Source organism: Stomoxys calcitrans, chromosome 1 (assembly GCF_963082655.1).
Source record: "Stomoxys calcitrans chromosome 1, idStoCalc2.1, whole genome shotgun sequence".
In the NCBI taxonomy this organism is placed as follows: Eukaryota; Metazoa; Arthropoda; class Insecta; order Diptera; family Muscidae; genus Stomoxys; species Stomoxys calcitrans.
In genome coordinates, this window is record NC_081552.1 from 270,667,596 (window position 1) to 270,681,889 (window position 14,294).

The 14,294-nt window shown below is 36.3% G+C and overlaps 1 protein-coding gene across 1 annotated transcript; it reads left to right on the plus strand.

Moving 5' to 3' along the window:
• The first annotated feature begins 251 nt into the window (after positions 1 to 251).
• Positions 252 to 1,938, plus strand: LOC106095825 (20-hydroxyecdysone protein). The gene has a single exon (XM_013263214.2). The coding sequence runs from the start codon at positions 416 to 418 to the stop codon at positions 1,808 to 1,810; it is 1,395 nt and encodes a 464-aa protein (XP_013118668.2). The 5' UTR covers positions 252 to 415; the 3' UTR covers positions 1,811 to 1,938.
• The last annotated feature ends 12,356 nt before the right edge of the window (positions 1,939 to 14,294 follow it).

Genomic DNA, 14,294 nt, shown 5'->3' on the forward strand with positions numbered 1-14,294 from the left:
TTCTGCAAGCTGTACAGAAGAGCGCAGCAGTGGTCTGCGCTGCGGTTGCGCACAGCCAAATGCATAAGACCGCATACAGAGCCGCTGCGGAGAGAGAAATACATAAGCCAACGGCGTCGATGATTTAACGACAGCTCGTGGCTAGTACAGGAGGGACAGCCATCGTCTACCACTCCACCAAAGCGAATGGGCAGAGTGTTGCACATTTTAAGCCGACTATAAATGCGCTTCTGCCAAAGAAATTTCAAACAGTTGCTGGATTAAAGTGATCGCGTTAACAACACACGGAGGTGTATCGCACGCACGGAGACTTGTTTGCAGTCGGCTGGAATACTGGTTTGGGTGATTTTCGATTCTACTCTGTGGATTACCAAAGCGAATAGCAAATCGACAACGGGAAGAGAGACATAGAAAAATGCGTTGCTCCTTGACCATAGTTGGATTTTTCTTGGCCGTCGCCCTTAGCTGCGATGCTGCCGTTGTCCAGAGACGCTATCGCAACACCGAAGAGGTTCTGGTGCCGGTCACTGTAATACAAGACGGCGATGAGCTGAAAGAAATCCTAAAGGAGGAAATTGTTCAACCGCAAGAAAAAATTGCCGCTTCCGAGTTAGATGTTATTACTCAAGAAATTGCCAAGATTGTGGATGAAGAACAAAAATTGGCAGCGGTAGATGCGGTGGAAGAAGCCCAACGCCGCTTTGACGAAGATCTGTTGGAGGAGGACATCAAGGATGCTGTTATCGGGGAAAATGAAAAACTCCTAAAGGATATGCAACAGAAAGAAGAAAAATTGGAAGTCATTAAAAATGAAAAGCAGGAGGATGAGATAGTACAACAAACATTAAAAGGCCTAGCTGTTGGTGAAACAGCAATTCAGCCAGAAATAATCCCGGAGGCCCAAGATATTTTGAAAGAGTCGGATTCCACCGCATCTCAGACTTTAGGCGAAGAGAAAGAACCTGCTCAAGATTTAAAGTCTTTGGTGAAACCAGAAAAATCTGAGGTGATTGAGGAGGATCCCATTGCTTCGTCAAGCAATGAGGGTGAACCTGAAGGATCTTTACGCCAAGCCACTCAAGCCACACCTGCCCAAACTACGCAACAGAATTTTGTGCAACAACTCATTCAGAGCTCTCCCCTGGGGCCATTCTTCAATCAAATAACCGGACAAAATAATCAAGCACAAGTGGCAAACGACGACGCGGGCAGCGCCCCCGCCACTCCGAATCCCACCATTCCAGCGTTTCTGGCTCCAGCCTTAACGACCGTCCAAAATGCTGCCCAATCCGTGGTTAACACAACCACATCGGCTTTCCAAGGGCTCACTAGTTTCGCTTCGAATCTTGGCAATCAATTCCAAAATACGCTATCCAACTTGGGTGGCCAACAACCAGCGCAACAGGCGGCCAGCGACGCAACCACAGCTCGACCACAAGGACCATTCCAGCAACTAGTCAATACCTTTATGGGCAACAATCAACAGGCCGCACAACCAGCACCTCAACAACCACTGGGGCCCTTCCAGGGTCTGCTCAACATTTTCCAGGGCAACAATGCCAACAGTGCACCACAAGCAAACACAGCGCCTGCCGATACTGTTGAATCTCAGAAGCCGGCCAAAGAACCAGAAGTTGCAGAACCAGCCAGTCCCAGCGCAGATGAGAACACCATCAACACAGCCGATACGCTAAGTAATGAGATTCGCAACAGCGCTGAGGTTGAGGATTCGTTCGAGGACACCGCTCAACCCGAAGAGCTGATTGTCGTTCAAGATGATGCCACCCAAAACCAGGAGCAGCAGCAGTAAGTCCATACAACCTGTTCCTCCACCATCTAGAATAAGACTAGCCGTTTAAGATTTATCATCCCAACAATCATATGCCGCCAGTATCATCGCCATACTTTCAATAATTTTGAAAATTATCTCTAGTTTTAAGATCATCCGCAACATATACAAAAAATTATTTATATTTATTTTGCATTCACAAGTTTACATAGTAATAACAATAAAAATACAAAAGAAAAACAAAAAATAAGAACCTATAAGGCAAGGAAATTTTTTCATTTCGTTATCGTTTATTTGGATGTTAAGGGTAAAGCTTCGGAAAGTATTATTCTACTTAGCACCATAGGATGGTGGTTGTACTGCTCACCTCAGTATTCGACAATCAGAAATAAGTACACTAGTATTTTTGATTGTCGTTAACATTTATGTCGATTTAGTCAATACGTCTCAATAGAGAAGATCATTTATTTTATCTTCATATGGCAGCTCCATTTTGAACTCATCACCTGGATTGCTTCCTCCGATTTTCATGAAATCTGAAATGGTGATTTGTATACACCCAGAGAAATTGAATATAAAATAAAAAAAAGTCCATAGGGCGGGGCATACTAATTTCGTCATTCCGTTTGTAACACCTCGAAATATTCGTCTAAGATCCCATAAAGTTTAGCATATTCTTGATCGTCTTGACATTTTAAGTCGATCTAGACATCAAACACCCCAAATTTTTCCAAAATCGAAAATTGCGAAATTTCTTCTGTTCTGTGAAATTGGTAAATATTCCTCAAATTTTTTTTTTAGAAAATTGTGGTCGCTTTTGTGTGCAGTAACTGACACATCGGCGATGACACTTGGTCATAAAGTCAGAGCTGAATTTTGAACAGATTGCCAAACACACTATTTATTTGTGTACCCTCCACCATAGGATGGAGGTATACTAATTTCATCATTCTGTTTGTAACACCTCGAAATATGCATCTGAGACCCCATAAAGTATACAGCGGTCAAAAAAAGTATTCATCATTCAATGTTTTTTTTTTAATAAGTCTACAAAAGACAATTGGAATAAAAACATATTAAACTAATGATGCAGTAGTGCTTGTGTGATATATATGTACACAATTTCATTGTTTTTAAAGAAAAAAATAGTATTTATTGGAACAAAAAGGGCCATTTTACAGCTGAACACAAAAAATTAAACAAAAAAAGTATTCATCATTGCAAAAAAACAAAAAAATAAATAACATAATTTAAAAAAATTAATACTTTGTTATTCGACCACCGCGTCTTATAACTTCTTTTAAACGGTTTGACATCGATTGGACTAATTTAGCGGTTATATTTTGGTCTATATTAGTCCATTCCTCCATTATCACCTGTTGCATTTGACTCTTGCTCGAAAAATTGCGCGTTCTCAATTTGCGTTCGAGATGTTCTCAAAGATGTTCAATTGGGTTCAAGTCGGGACTTTGAGGAGGAGTTTTAATGACTTTGGGGCAGTTATACAGCATCCACATCTTGGTATTTAAAGCAGAATGTTTGGGGTCATTATCTTGATAATATTGAAAGTTATTACCAAGCCCAAGTTTTACAGCACTATCTTTTAAATTCCTCTTTAAAATGTCAATGTAATACTTATGATCCATTACTCCATTAATAATTTCAAGATTTCCCGCTCCTAAAGCCGCCATACACCCCCAAACCATTAAACCACCTCCACCATGTTTTACAGTAGCAACTGTGTTTCGTTCTTCAAGCTCTGTATTTGGTTTTCTGTACACTATGACCTTTCCATCGCACCCAAAAAGATTAAACTTGCTCTCGTCTGCAAAAATGACTGTTTTCCAAAATGATTCGGGCTGTTTTACATACATTTTTGCGAAGTTTAGCCTTTTCACTCGGTTTATTTTATTTATAAAGGGCTTCTTACGTGCAGTTCTTCCTCTGTAACTATGCCTTTTGAGTGTATTTCGAATTGTTTGTGTAGTAACTTCCTTCCCTAAATATTCCATAGTGTTTTTACGAAGAATGGTCGCATTTGTCTTCGGAGTTTTCTGAACTTGCCGCATTAGCCAACGCACATCTCCAACTGAAAGTGCTTTTGGTCGACCAGATCTTGGTTTATTGTCAACAGTTTTCGTTTCTGTCCACTTTCTGATGATGGATTGTATAGTAGATCGTGGTCTATTTAATATTTCACTGATAGTTTTTTGAGTTAAACCATTCCTGTGGTGTTTTATTATCAAAACTTTTACCTCATCAGAAACCTCGTTTTGCTTACGACCCATTTTGACAAAAACTATATTTTCAATGAAATTAAATATTTGCTGTCAAGGGCAAAGCCTCCTTTACTAAATAAAACAGAAAAGGGGAATTCCCAAATAATATTTGAATTTGACTTTGATGATAGCACATCAATGATGAATACTTTTTTTGTTCTGTTTTTGGTGTTATTATATAAAATTGCATTTTTTGCGCTAATTAAATTTATTTTTTGAATTTATTTTAAAACATATTACGAAAAATAAACTATTGCATAAAACTGCATTATTTGTTTACTTTAAATTTTCTTCAATTACCCAAAATAAGTGAATTTATTATCAATTTTGCTAATGATGAATACTTTTTTTGACCGCTGTAAATATTCTTGATCGTCATGCCATTTTAAGTCGATCTAGCCATGTCCGTCCGTCCGTTCCGTCTGTCGAATGCACGCTAACTTTCGAAAGAGTTAAGAGAGCCGCTTGAAATTTTGCACAAATACTTTTTATTAGTGTAGGTCGGTTGGGATTGTAAATGGGCCACATCGGTGCATGTTTTGATATAGCTGCCATATAAACCGATCTTGGGTCTTGAATTCTTCAGCCTCTAGAGGGCGTAATTTTTGTCCGATTCGACTGAAATTTTGCACGTAGTGTTTTGATATCTTTTCCAATAACTGTGTTAAGTATGATTCAAATCGGTTCATAATTTGGTATAGCTTTTATAAAAACCGATCTTGGATCTGGACTTCTTGAGCCAATAGAGCGCGCAATTCTCATCCGATTTGGTTGGCTGAAATTTTGCATGAGGTGTTTTGTTTTAATTTCCAACAATTGCGCCAAGTAAGGTTCAAATTGGTTAATAACCTGATATAGGTGTCATATAAACAGATCTGGGGACTTGACTTCTTGAGCTTCTAGAGGGCGCAGTTCCCATCCGACTTGGCATGACGTATTTTATTATGACTTTCAACAAGTGTGTCAAATAAGGTTCAAATCGGTTCATAACTTATATAGCTGTCATATAAACCGACCTGGGATCTTGACTTCTTGAGCCCATAGAGATCGCAATTATTATCCGATTTGCCTAAAATTTTGTACGACGGATCCTCTCATGACCATCAACATGCGTGTTTATTATGGTCTGAAACGGTCTATAGCCTGATACAGCTCCCATATAAATCGATCTCTCTATTTTACTTCTTGTTTTGCCAAAGAAAAGATGCCGGGAAAAGAACTCGACAAATGCGATCCATGTTGGAGGGTATATAAGTTTCGGCCCGGCCGAACTTAGCACGCTTTTACTTGTTTATTATTGTTTATTATTTATTAATAGATTAATTTTAGCTTACAATTCAAGAATAATACTTCATATTAAAAACAGAATTTATGATTTTTTTAAGACAAATTTCTAGGTATTTACATACCGATGAGTTATTCATTAATAAGTGAATGTTTTGCAAAATAGCTTTTTCTAAATTCCCTATACAGTGGGCAGGCGCCAATAAAGTGAAGTGTATTTTCGTTTTGATTTGTATTGCACATAGAACAAATGCCATTGGTGTTACTTCTGAATAATCTCGAGTTAATATCGAGTAAACCACCTTTAGCAGCTCGTAAAGTCAGCAGTATGAAATGGAATTATATTCTACTCCTGAATAGAATAAAGATCGTGGAACTGTGAATTTCTTGCATTAGATTCAAATTCATTTCGTTCTTGAATTCTCAGTAATTCTATTGTACTATTTCGTCTTAATACAAGCTATCGGAGTTGTAGCATCAGCAGGAATCTATTGTAGAGTTTATCATACAGCGGTCAAAAAAAGTATTCATCATTAGCAAAATTGATAATAAATTCACTTATTTTGGGTAATTGAAGAAAATTTAAAGTAAACAAATAATGCAGTTTTATGCAATAGTTTATTTTTCGTAATATGTTTTAAAATAAATTCAAAAAATAAATTTAATTAGCGCAAAAAATGCAATTTTATATAATAACACCAGAAACAGAACAAAAAAAGTATTCATCATTGATGTGCTATCATCAAAGTCAAATTCAAATATTATTTGGGAATCCCCCTTTTCTGTTTTATTTAGTATAGGAGGCTTTGCCCTTGACAGCAAATATTTAATTTCATTGAAAATATAGTTTTTGTCAAAATGGGTCGTAAGCAAAACGAGGTTTCTGATGAGGTAAAAGTTTTGATAATAAAACACCACAGGAATGGTTTAACTCAAAAAACTATCAGTGAAATATTAAATAGACCACGATCTACTATACAATCCATCATCAGAAAGTGGACAGAAACGAAAACCGTTGACAATAAACCAAGATCTGGTCGACCAAAAGCACTTTCAGTTGGAGATGTGCGTTGGCTAGTGCGGCAAGTTCAGAAAACTCCGAAGACAAATGCGACCATTCTTCGTAAAAACACTATGGAATATTTAGGGAAGGAAGTTACTACACAAACAATTCGAAATACACTCAAAAGGCATAGTTACAGAGGAAGAACTGCACGTAAGAAGCCCTTTATAAATAAAATAAACCGAGTGAAAAGGCTAAACTTCGCAAAAATGTATGTAAAACAGCCCGAATCATTTTGGAAAACAGTCATTTTTGCAGACGAGAGCAAGTTTAATCTTTTTGGGTGCGATGGAAAGGTCATAGTGTACAGAAAACCAAATACAGAGCTTGAAGAACGAAACACAGTTGCTACTGTAAAACATGGTGGAGGTGGTTTAATGGTTTGGGGGTGTATGGCGGCTTCAGGAGCGGGAAATCTTGAAATTATTAATAGAGTAATGGATCATAAGTATTACATTGACATTTTAAAGAGGAATTTAAAAGATAGTGCTGTAAAACTTGGGCTTGGTAATAACTTTCAATATTATCAAGATAATGACCCCAAACATTCTGCTTTAAATACCAAGATGTGGATGCTGTATAACTGCCCCAAAGTCATTAAAACTCCTCCTCAAAGTCCCGACTTGAACCCAATTGAACATCTTTGGGAACATCTCGAACGCAAATTGAGAACGCGCAATTTTTCGAGCAAGAGTCAAATGCAACAGGTGATAATGGAGGAATGGACTAATATAGACCAAAATATAACCGCTAAATTAGTCCAATCGATGTCAAACCGTTTAAAAGAAGTTATAAGACGCGGTGGTCGAATAACAAAGTATTAATTTTTTTAAATTATGTTATTTATTTTTTTGTTTTTTTGCAATGATGAATACTTTTTTTGTTTAATTTTTTGTGTTCAGCTGTAAAATGGCCCTTTTTGTTCCAATAAATACTATTTTTTTCTTTAAAAACAATGAAATTGTGTACATATATATCACACAAGCACTACTGCATCATTAGTTTAATATGTTTTTATTCCAATTGTCTTTTGTAGACTTATTAAAAAAAAAAACATTGAATGATGAATACTTTTTTTGACCGCTGTACATATACTCGACCATTCTTTTGTCCATGATGCATTTAATTCTATGATTTTCTCTGCCAGTATGTATGCGGGGTACACGGTTAGAGCTAAGTCGCAATATTTTATTAATGTAATTAAAGTGGATTTTAAGAGTATTATAAAACATAGAGGAAACTCCAGTTTCTAGATACAACATGTAATTTGGGGTATTGTTAGACAAATAAAGCATTTTCTTCAAGCAGCGTAAAACTTTATTAATCTGGAGCATGATGCATCGAAAAACTTCATTTTATAAGACTTAGCAATACTTATATACTTCGACCATGTGCTATTTATGGCAAGTTTTGAATTTGCAAGTTTCTTCTGTAGATATTTTCTAAATGATTAATTGTAAGTTATTTCAACGCCTAGTAATTTGGGACTATTCACAATTCCTGATTTCCGAAGCACCACCTAAAATTTGGGGAGATTCTAGGACCTCTATGAAAAATCTGAATTTTTGATTAAGAAGGGTTACTTTCAAGCTCCACAACAAACAGTACCTCTCTAGTTCATAAATCATTTCCTGTAAGCCCAATGGGGAGTCAGATAATAGCATTCTGCTTAAATGATATCGCTAATTTCTTCCTCGAACTTATTAAAACTGATCAAAAATTAGTTTTTAATGGAAAAGATTTCCATACAATCGGATATTGTCCTGCTGCAGACTATAGGATAATCTGTTTCTATTATAAATAGAATACAAAAAAATCTTTGTTCTTCCAAGCTAGGCCGCAAATATGGTTTTTTGCTTTGTAATAGCATTTGACTGGTTTCCTATATCGCGATTTCGTTTGGAACCATCCTAACTCGTCGGTAGGATTTGTCAAAAAGGTATGTCTTCAAAGTTGAAACTATGCCCTGAAGAGTGATTCCATTTATAGCGCAGCAAGTAAGAAAATTACTCCACTTCATATGCTTCTACCAAATGAAGACATCCAACTATTACAAATAAACACACTTGCCCAACTGCTACTCTAAGTAATCGTCGATTAGCATAAGAGTAAGTTTTCAATGTAAGCATATTTGCAGCCTACACTGTTTGCGGTGTGCCTCCCGTTCATTGCACATGTCTTGCGCCAAATTTATTTGGTCTTGCAATAATTCATACAATCGGATATTGTCCGGCTGCAGACCATAGGGTAATCTGTTTCTATTATAAATATAATACAAAAAACCCTTGATTTTCAAAGATAGGCAGTAAAATTTCCGGTAAAAATGCATCCAACTATTGTCGCATATGCTCATAATTTCCACCCTGTCTTTATAAGTCCGAAAGCTTTCCTAATTTACACCCAAATATCTTTAAAGCGATGAGAATTGCGCGCTCTATTGGCTCAAGAAGTCAAGATCCAAGATCGGTTTATATGACAGCTATACCAGATTATGAACCGATTTGAATCATAATTAACACAGTTGTTGGTGATACCACAACACCACGTGCAAAATTTTAGTCAAATCGGATGAGAATTGCGCCCTCTAGTGACTCAAGAAGTCACGATTCAAGATCGGTTTATATGGCAGCTATATCAAAACATGGACCGATTCGGCCCATTTACAATCCCAACCGACCTATGGTGGAGGGTATAAAAATAGTTGAAGGAGCGGCAAAAATCGACCTGATACTAAATCCACTTCGATTTTTTTTATTTTTTGATTTCAAAGTCGATTATTCGACTTTTTTAAACAGTAAAAGTCGACTTCGACTTTTTCACACAAAAAGTCGATTAATGGATTAGTCGTAAATCAACTTTTGGATTCTTATGCTTGACAACATTAGAGTATCTAATAAATATATTTAAAACAGTATGAGCTTGAAAATGTTAATCGTATTGATATTGCAAACACTGCCAAGGGAAGGTGGGTGGCAAATTTCATGTTGCATTGTATCGGGAATTGCTAGAATTTACGTCGTATTCCCACAATAGGAATTGCAAATTGGAGGATTGGAGAACTGCTGCATAAATAAAACAACATTTGGGAATTAGTAATTGTGTTTTCTTCACCAGTTTGAGTTATATTTTATTTCATTTACATACAGTCGCACTTTATTTAGATTATTGAGTTTTCTTTTTCTGTTCTGTTCTGTTCTGTTCTTTTCTAGCCTTATGATTTATGCAATTATACATTAATGAAGTTATCGTTAGTAATTCAATTGTTCAAGTTGTTTCATTTGATCGCCTAGCTTGCTTATGTGGTTACTGGTTGCTGTTGTTGGTTTCCTTTGATGATCGCTTTAGTTTCAGTTTTTTACTTCTAAATATTCATAGTAGGCTTACATAATAAGGTGGTATTAAAGAGCAGGTAAAAATACATAAATATATATGTTAGTATGGTTGTATGATGTATGTATAAATAGTTCGTGTCTGCTTTTATACGTCTATGGATATATTTATATATATATGTTGTTTTTTCGAAAAGAGTTCGTTTGTAAGCTTGATTTGTTTGAAACAAATATATAGAACAATAGAGTAAAAAACAATGAACAACAATTTGCAAACTAAACTAATTACAAAAATGAAAGATGAGCTCAGAGTTATTAGGTATGTAAATAGTATGGTCTGGTCTCTTTTCCTTTTTTCTTCTTAATAATCGTATATAGTGAGTGGCATAGAATTGTAACGAACAGTAGCAACCGAATTTCGAATGAATAACAATAGATACAAGTACATGGGTGTTCCCAGTTCTTTTGGTTTCGTTTTTTTTATTTTTGATTTTCTTTTGATGCTTCTTGTTTGGTATAGTTCAGGATATATAGTTCATCCACATCCCAAGGAAATGTAGAAACTCAAATGTCTATTTTTTAAACTATTTCTGGCATGCCTTGAAAGCAAAATCGAGTGGAAGGGGAGAGACTGCTCTGATTTCATAGAGTGGCTTCTAATTCAAGTTTAAGTAAAATAATAAGAAATTGTATTCAAGTCTGAACAAAGTCGCCCACGTAGTGAGTGAATAAAAACCACTGAAAGAGTTAAAATGGGGATGGCAACTTTCCTTGAAAAATATACCTAAAAGGGTCATCCAAAATTGAAGGAAAAAGTCGGTATATAGCCTACATCGAAAAGAGAACTTCTATGTACCGAATCGGACGAAAAATACGAGCATTGAAAGATGCATCGATATACATATGTATATAGAGGACCTTTGTATTCCACACTTCAAGCCCCTAGGTTTTCCGGTCCCTAAAGATGGTCACCTCGGTATTTCGAAATATTGTTCGGGCTGCCAAATCTTCATTTATAGTCTGATTCGACCAATCAGAGCAAGAAGAAGGAAGTTTATTAATTTTTGAGTGTCAAGCATGAGAACACACATTTAAAAATGTTCAAAATTCCAATTAGCCCCAGAGGCTTACACACAAAACTGGCTGGAACATTGAGGTCACGAGAAGCTTAGCTGCAAGCTACCGGGCGCGTCTTCAGGTTGCGGATAGTGGAGTGCTCCATACGGAGTAACTGCAAAGGCAGTCGTGGGCAATCCGCGGTATCGATCGGAGAGTCTCAGTGTGAGGCCGGGGGATTCTGACTCTTGCACAAATACTGAGTGCCTATGATCCTTGATATGACAAGGCGGGTTATTGGCTCCCTTAAATAACCTGTTCCCGCGGCTATCGGTCCTGATGGGAACGAAAACAAAAACAACTAAAACCCACAAATCCTCCAAGATTGCAGGTTTAAATAGTTTTCAGAAGTTTATTGTAGCCGTAGATAGCTACCAAGTGAATGCTAATAAATGGCTCATATGGGAAGATCGTGATCAGAGCACATTCACCACAAGGAGGGGTTGTGTACCCCTTTTTGGCTCTGGGATATCTGTCGGATTTTCAGGTCATTTGAAAAGGACAGCTGAAGTATGTTGGCTTCGAGGATGACGTTGTCATCATGGTGTGTGGCCGTTCAGAGTGCATATGGTGTGTTGCCAAAATACTAGGTAACTTGGTATGTTCAGGCGACCTCTCCTAGATGTGATGGAGCTGCCGCTCTCACTACTGAATGTCCTAAAAAGCCATTGCAATGTCAGGCCTTGACCTTGCGCTGGTCACATGGCGGACTTAAGCATGATTTGTGGGGATGAGGAGGAGTCATAGACGGTTGAGAACCTATTGTGAGACATCACTGAAATTCCGAGAGTGGGTGTAGAATTATGGCTACACAAAAACCTAAATTATCTTCATGCAATAATCCTTTTGCCATTCTTGACTTTAAATTGCATATTGGAGGGAGCTTCTTCAGACCGTCTGGGCGTTTTGTCTTACATGTTGACTCGTAATCTTCTTCATTTTAATGTCTAGCATTGTACTGACGTAAATTTTACCAGTGTTCTTCTGCGCTTTTTGAATCTTTCGGGGGCTACCCAATAGACCTAAGTTCCCTGCAATAGTCCTTTCGCCATTCTTGACTACTATAGCTTTACATTGCTTATTGGAGGGAGCTTCTCCAGACCGTTTGGCCGTTTTGTCTTGCATGTTTATTCCTAATCTTCTTCATTTTAATGTCTGGCATTGTACTGACGTAAATTTTACCAGTGTACTTCTGCCCTTTTTGAATCTTTCGGGGGTTACACAATAGACCTAAGTTCCCTGAGTGAAACTGATAGTGAATGAGGTTGCTATATGCGTTCCATTATATACCCTAAGTTTAAAAACCATTACAGCAGCAAACACAATTTATAAAATATTTATTTTGAAGTTTATATTTTTGTACGGCGAATTCAAAAGTTAGTTGACATATCAAATTCTCTCGGCTGGGTTGATGCCTCCACCTGATAAATACGCCTTGGTATAAACTGTTTAAATCAATTGACATGTTTACTTTATAATGGGAACGGTTTGTCATTTTCCTTTTAACATTTGTTAATATTTATTCTTCAAATGTAATTTCATTACAATTATATCGGAATTTTCTTCGAATTGTGAAGGGTGGTTTGACTTTAAGAACATTTGAATTTCTGCATTTCCTTAGGATTGCAAGGACTTTGAGATTAAGGCAAATTAAATGTTTGATATCAAGCATCTCGTTATATAATCAACTAGAAGTGTTAGGTTTGTACACGTATGAGTACTATGTACGTTTATGGGTGTGTGTGTAATGTTTTGTTATTTGTGTGTACATAGATGCACTTTCTTCACATATAAATAGAGTGGATGTGGATGTGTTTGGGTATATGTATGGATGCATTTTATATCATTGGATTCACATAGCTGATAAATATATTTTAAATGTATGTGTATGTATATGTATGTTGGTGTGGGTGTGTGTGTGTGCATGTATAAATGCTTACGTCAGAGGTGGTTATGCGGGACAGCGGATAACTGGGGATTTACTTTGTAATAAATATGTATGATTGTATTTATGTATATGGATTACTAAGTATATATGTATGTTGTGTATGTATTTCATTCAATTTCAAAATACATATGTAGGTATTGGACCAAAATATTTTTATATATATATATTTATTTTTCATTAAAATGAAGCCGTTCATAATGATTTGTTCTGTTCTGTTTTTGGGTTTTTTGTTTTTCAGTTGAAGATTGCACATTACTTATCGTATGTCTTTATATAATTTCAGTGTAGGTATAGATGTATGTAAATAGGTGAACACTATTAAAATGAGCTGCTTGCTTAATGGAAAATACTTGGGAATCATTTGTATATGGCCATATGATGCTCTATAGCTTTCTTTGTGGATTCTTAAATAAATGAACATTATTGTCTTCTATTACTTTGCGTCTTTGCGACTGGACAGAATAGATGGCTGAAGAAAAACTATTTCACAAGCCATGTGTGTGTCTGATAATGATAACAGCTTGTTGCGTATATATATATGAACATGAACCAATGGAAAAAGTCTAAAAGCCAATTTTAAAAAATTTAGGTATAAACCTATACGGCAATTGTCAAATAAACAATTGTTTAAGTTTTTAGTTCATTTTAGATCCAAGATCGCAACTCATGCCTACGTCACTGAAATGTACAAATACTATGTAAATGGAACTAAAAAGCGTTTCTTTATAGAACATGTTCTGTTCTATCACTTATTATGATTTTAGCGTATGCGTTAAATCAACTGTCCCCAGCCAGACATGGGTGATTACCGAAGTAATAACACATAATTACAGCCGTGCCTACTGAATATTTGGGGAATATTTCGACCGGCGAAACAATAGCCAATCGAAGCCCGCATAAAAAAAGAAGGTTGCTACGGATTGGCCACACTCCAAAAAATTACAGAATTCCATACTTATCGGACCCTACTTTTGGAACCCACATGAAATTATTTCATATATAAAAATTGTGTGGAAAAGAACTATTACCAAATTAAACATATCTCGGAAGTCCAATGGTCCAATTTGGGTCAAAAAGCAACTGAAAAGGGAAAGGCATACGTTTTTGCTAAAACTGCAAACATTTTCTGCTGTTTTTAAATTGTAAAATTTACCCGCGGTCTTGATTAGTGCTTCTGCCAAAAAAGGTTCATTGATTTTTTCTTTTCTTTGATTTTCCATACTTTTCTTCTCTTTTTATAATTATATTTAAGACAGAACGCGCTTTTTCATTTCTGTTAACTAATGACTACACATTTCTGTGGAAAAGGTAATCGATAGACACCAATCATCGAAAAAATCAAATGATTTTGATTTTTCTGCCATGATGGATGGTTCTGTTTACATGTGACGCACACAGGGTGTATTTTTACCAATACAATTGCAATGGCCACGCATCATGATGTGCCATGTAGAGTCCCCATAATATTTTAAATAATTTGAAAAGT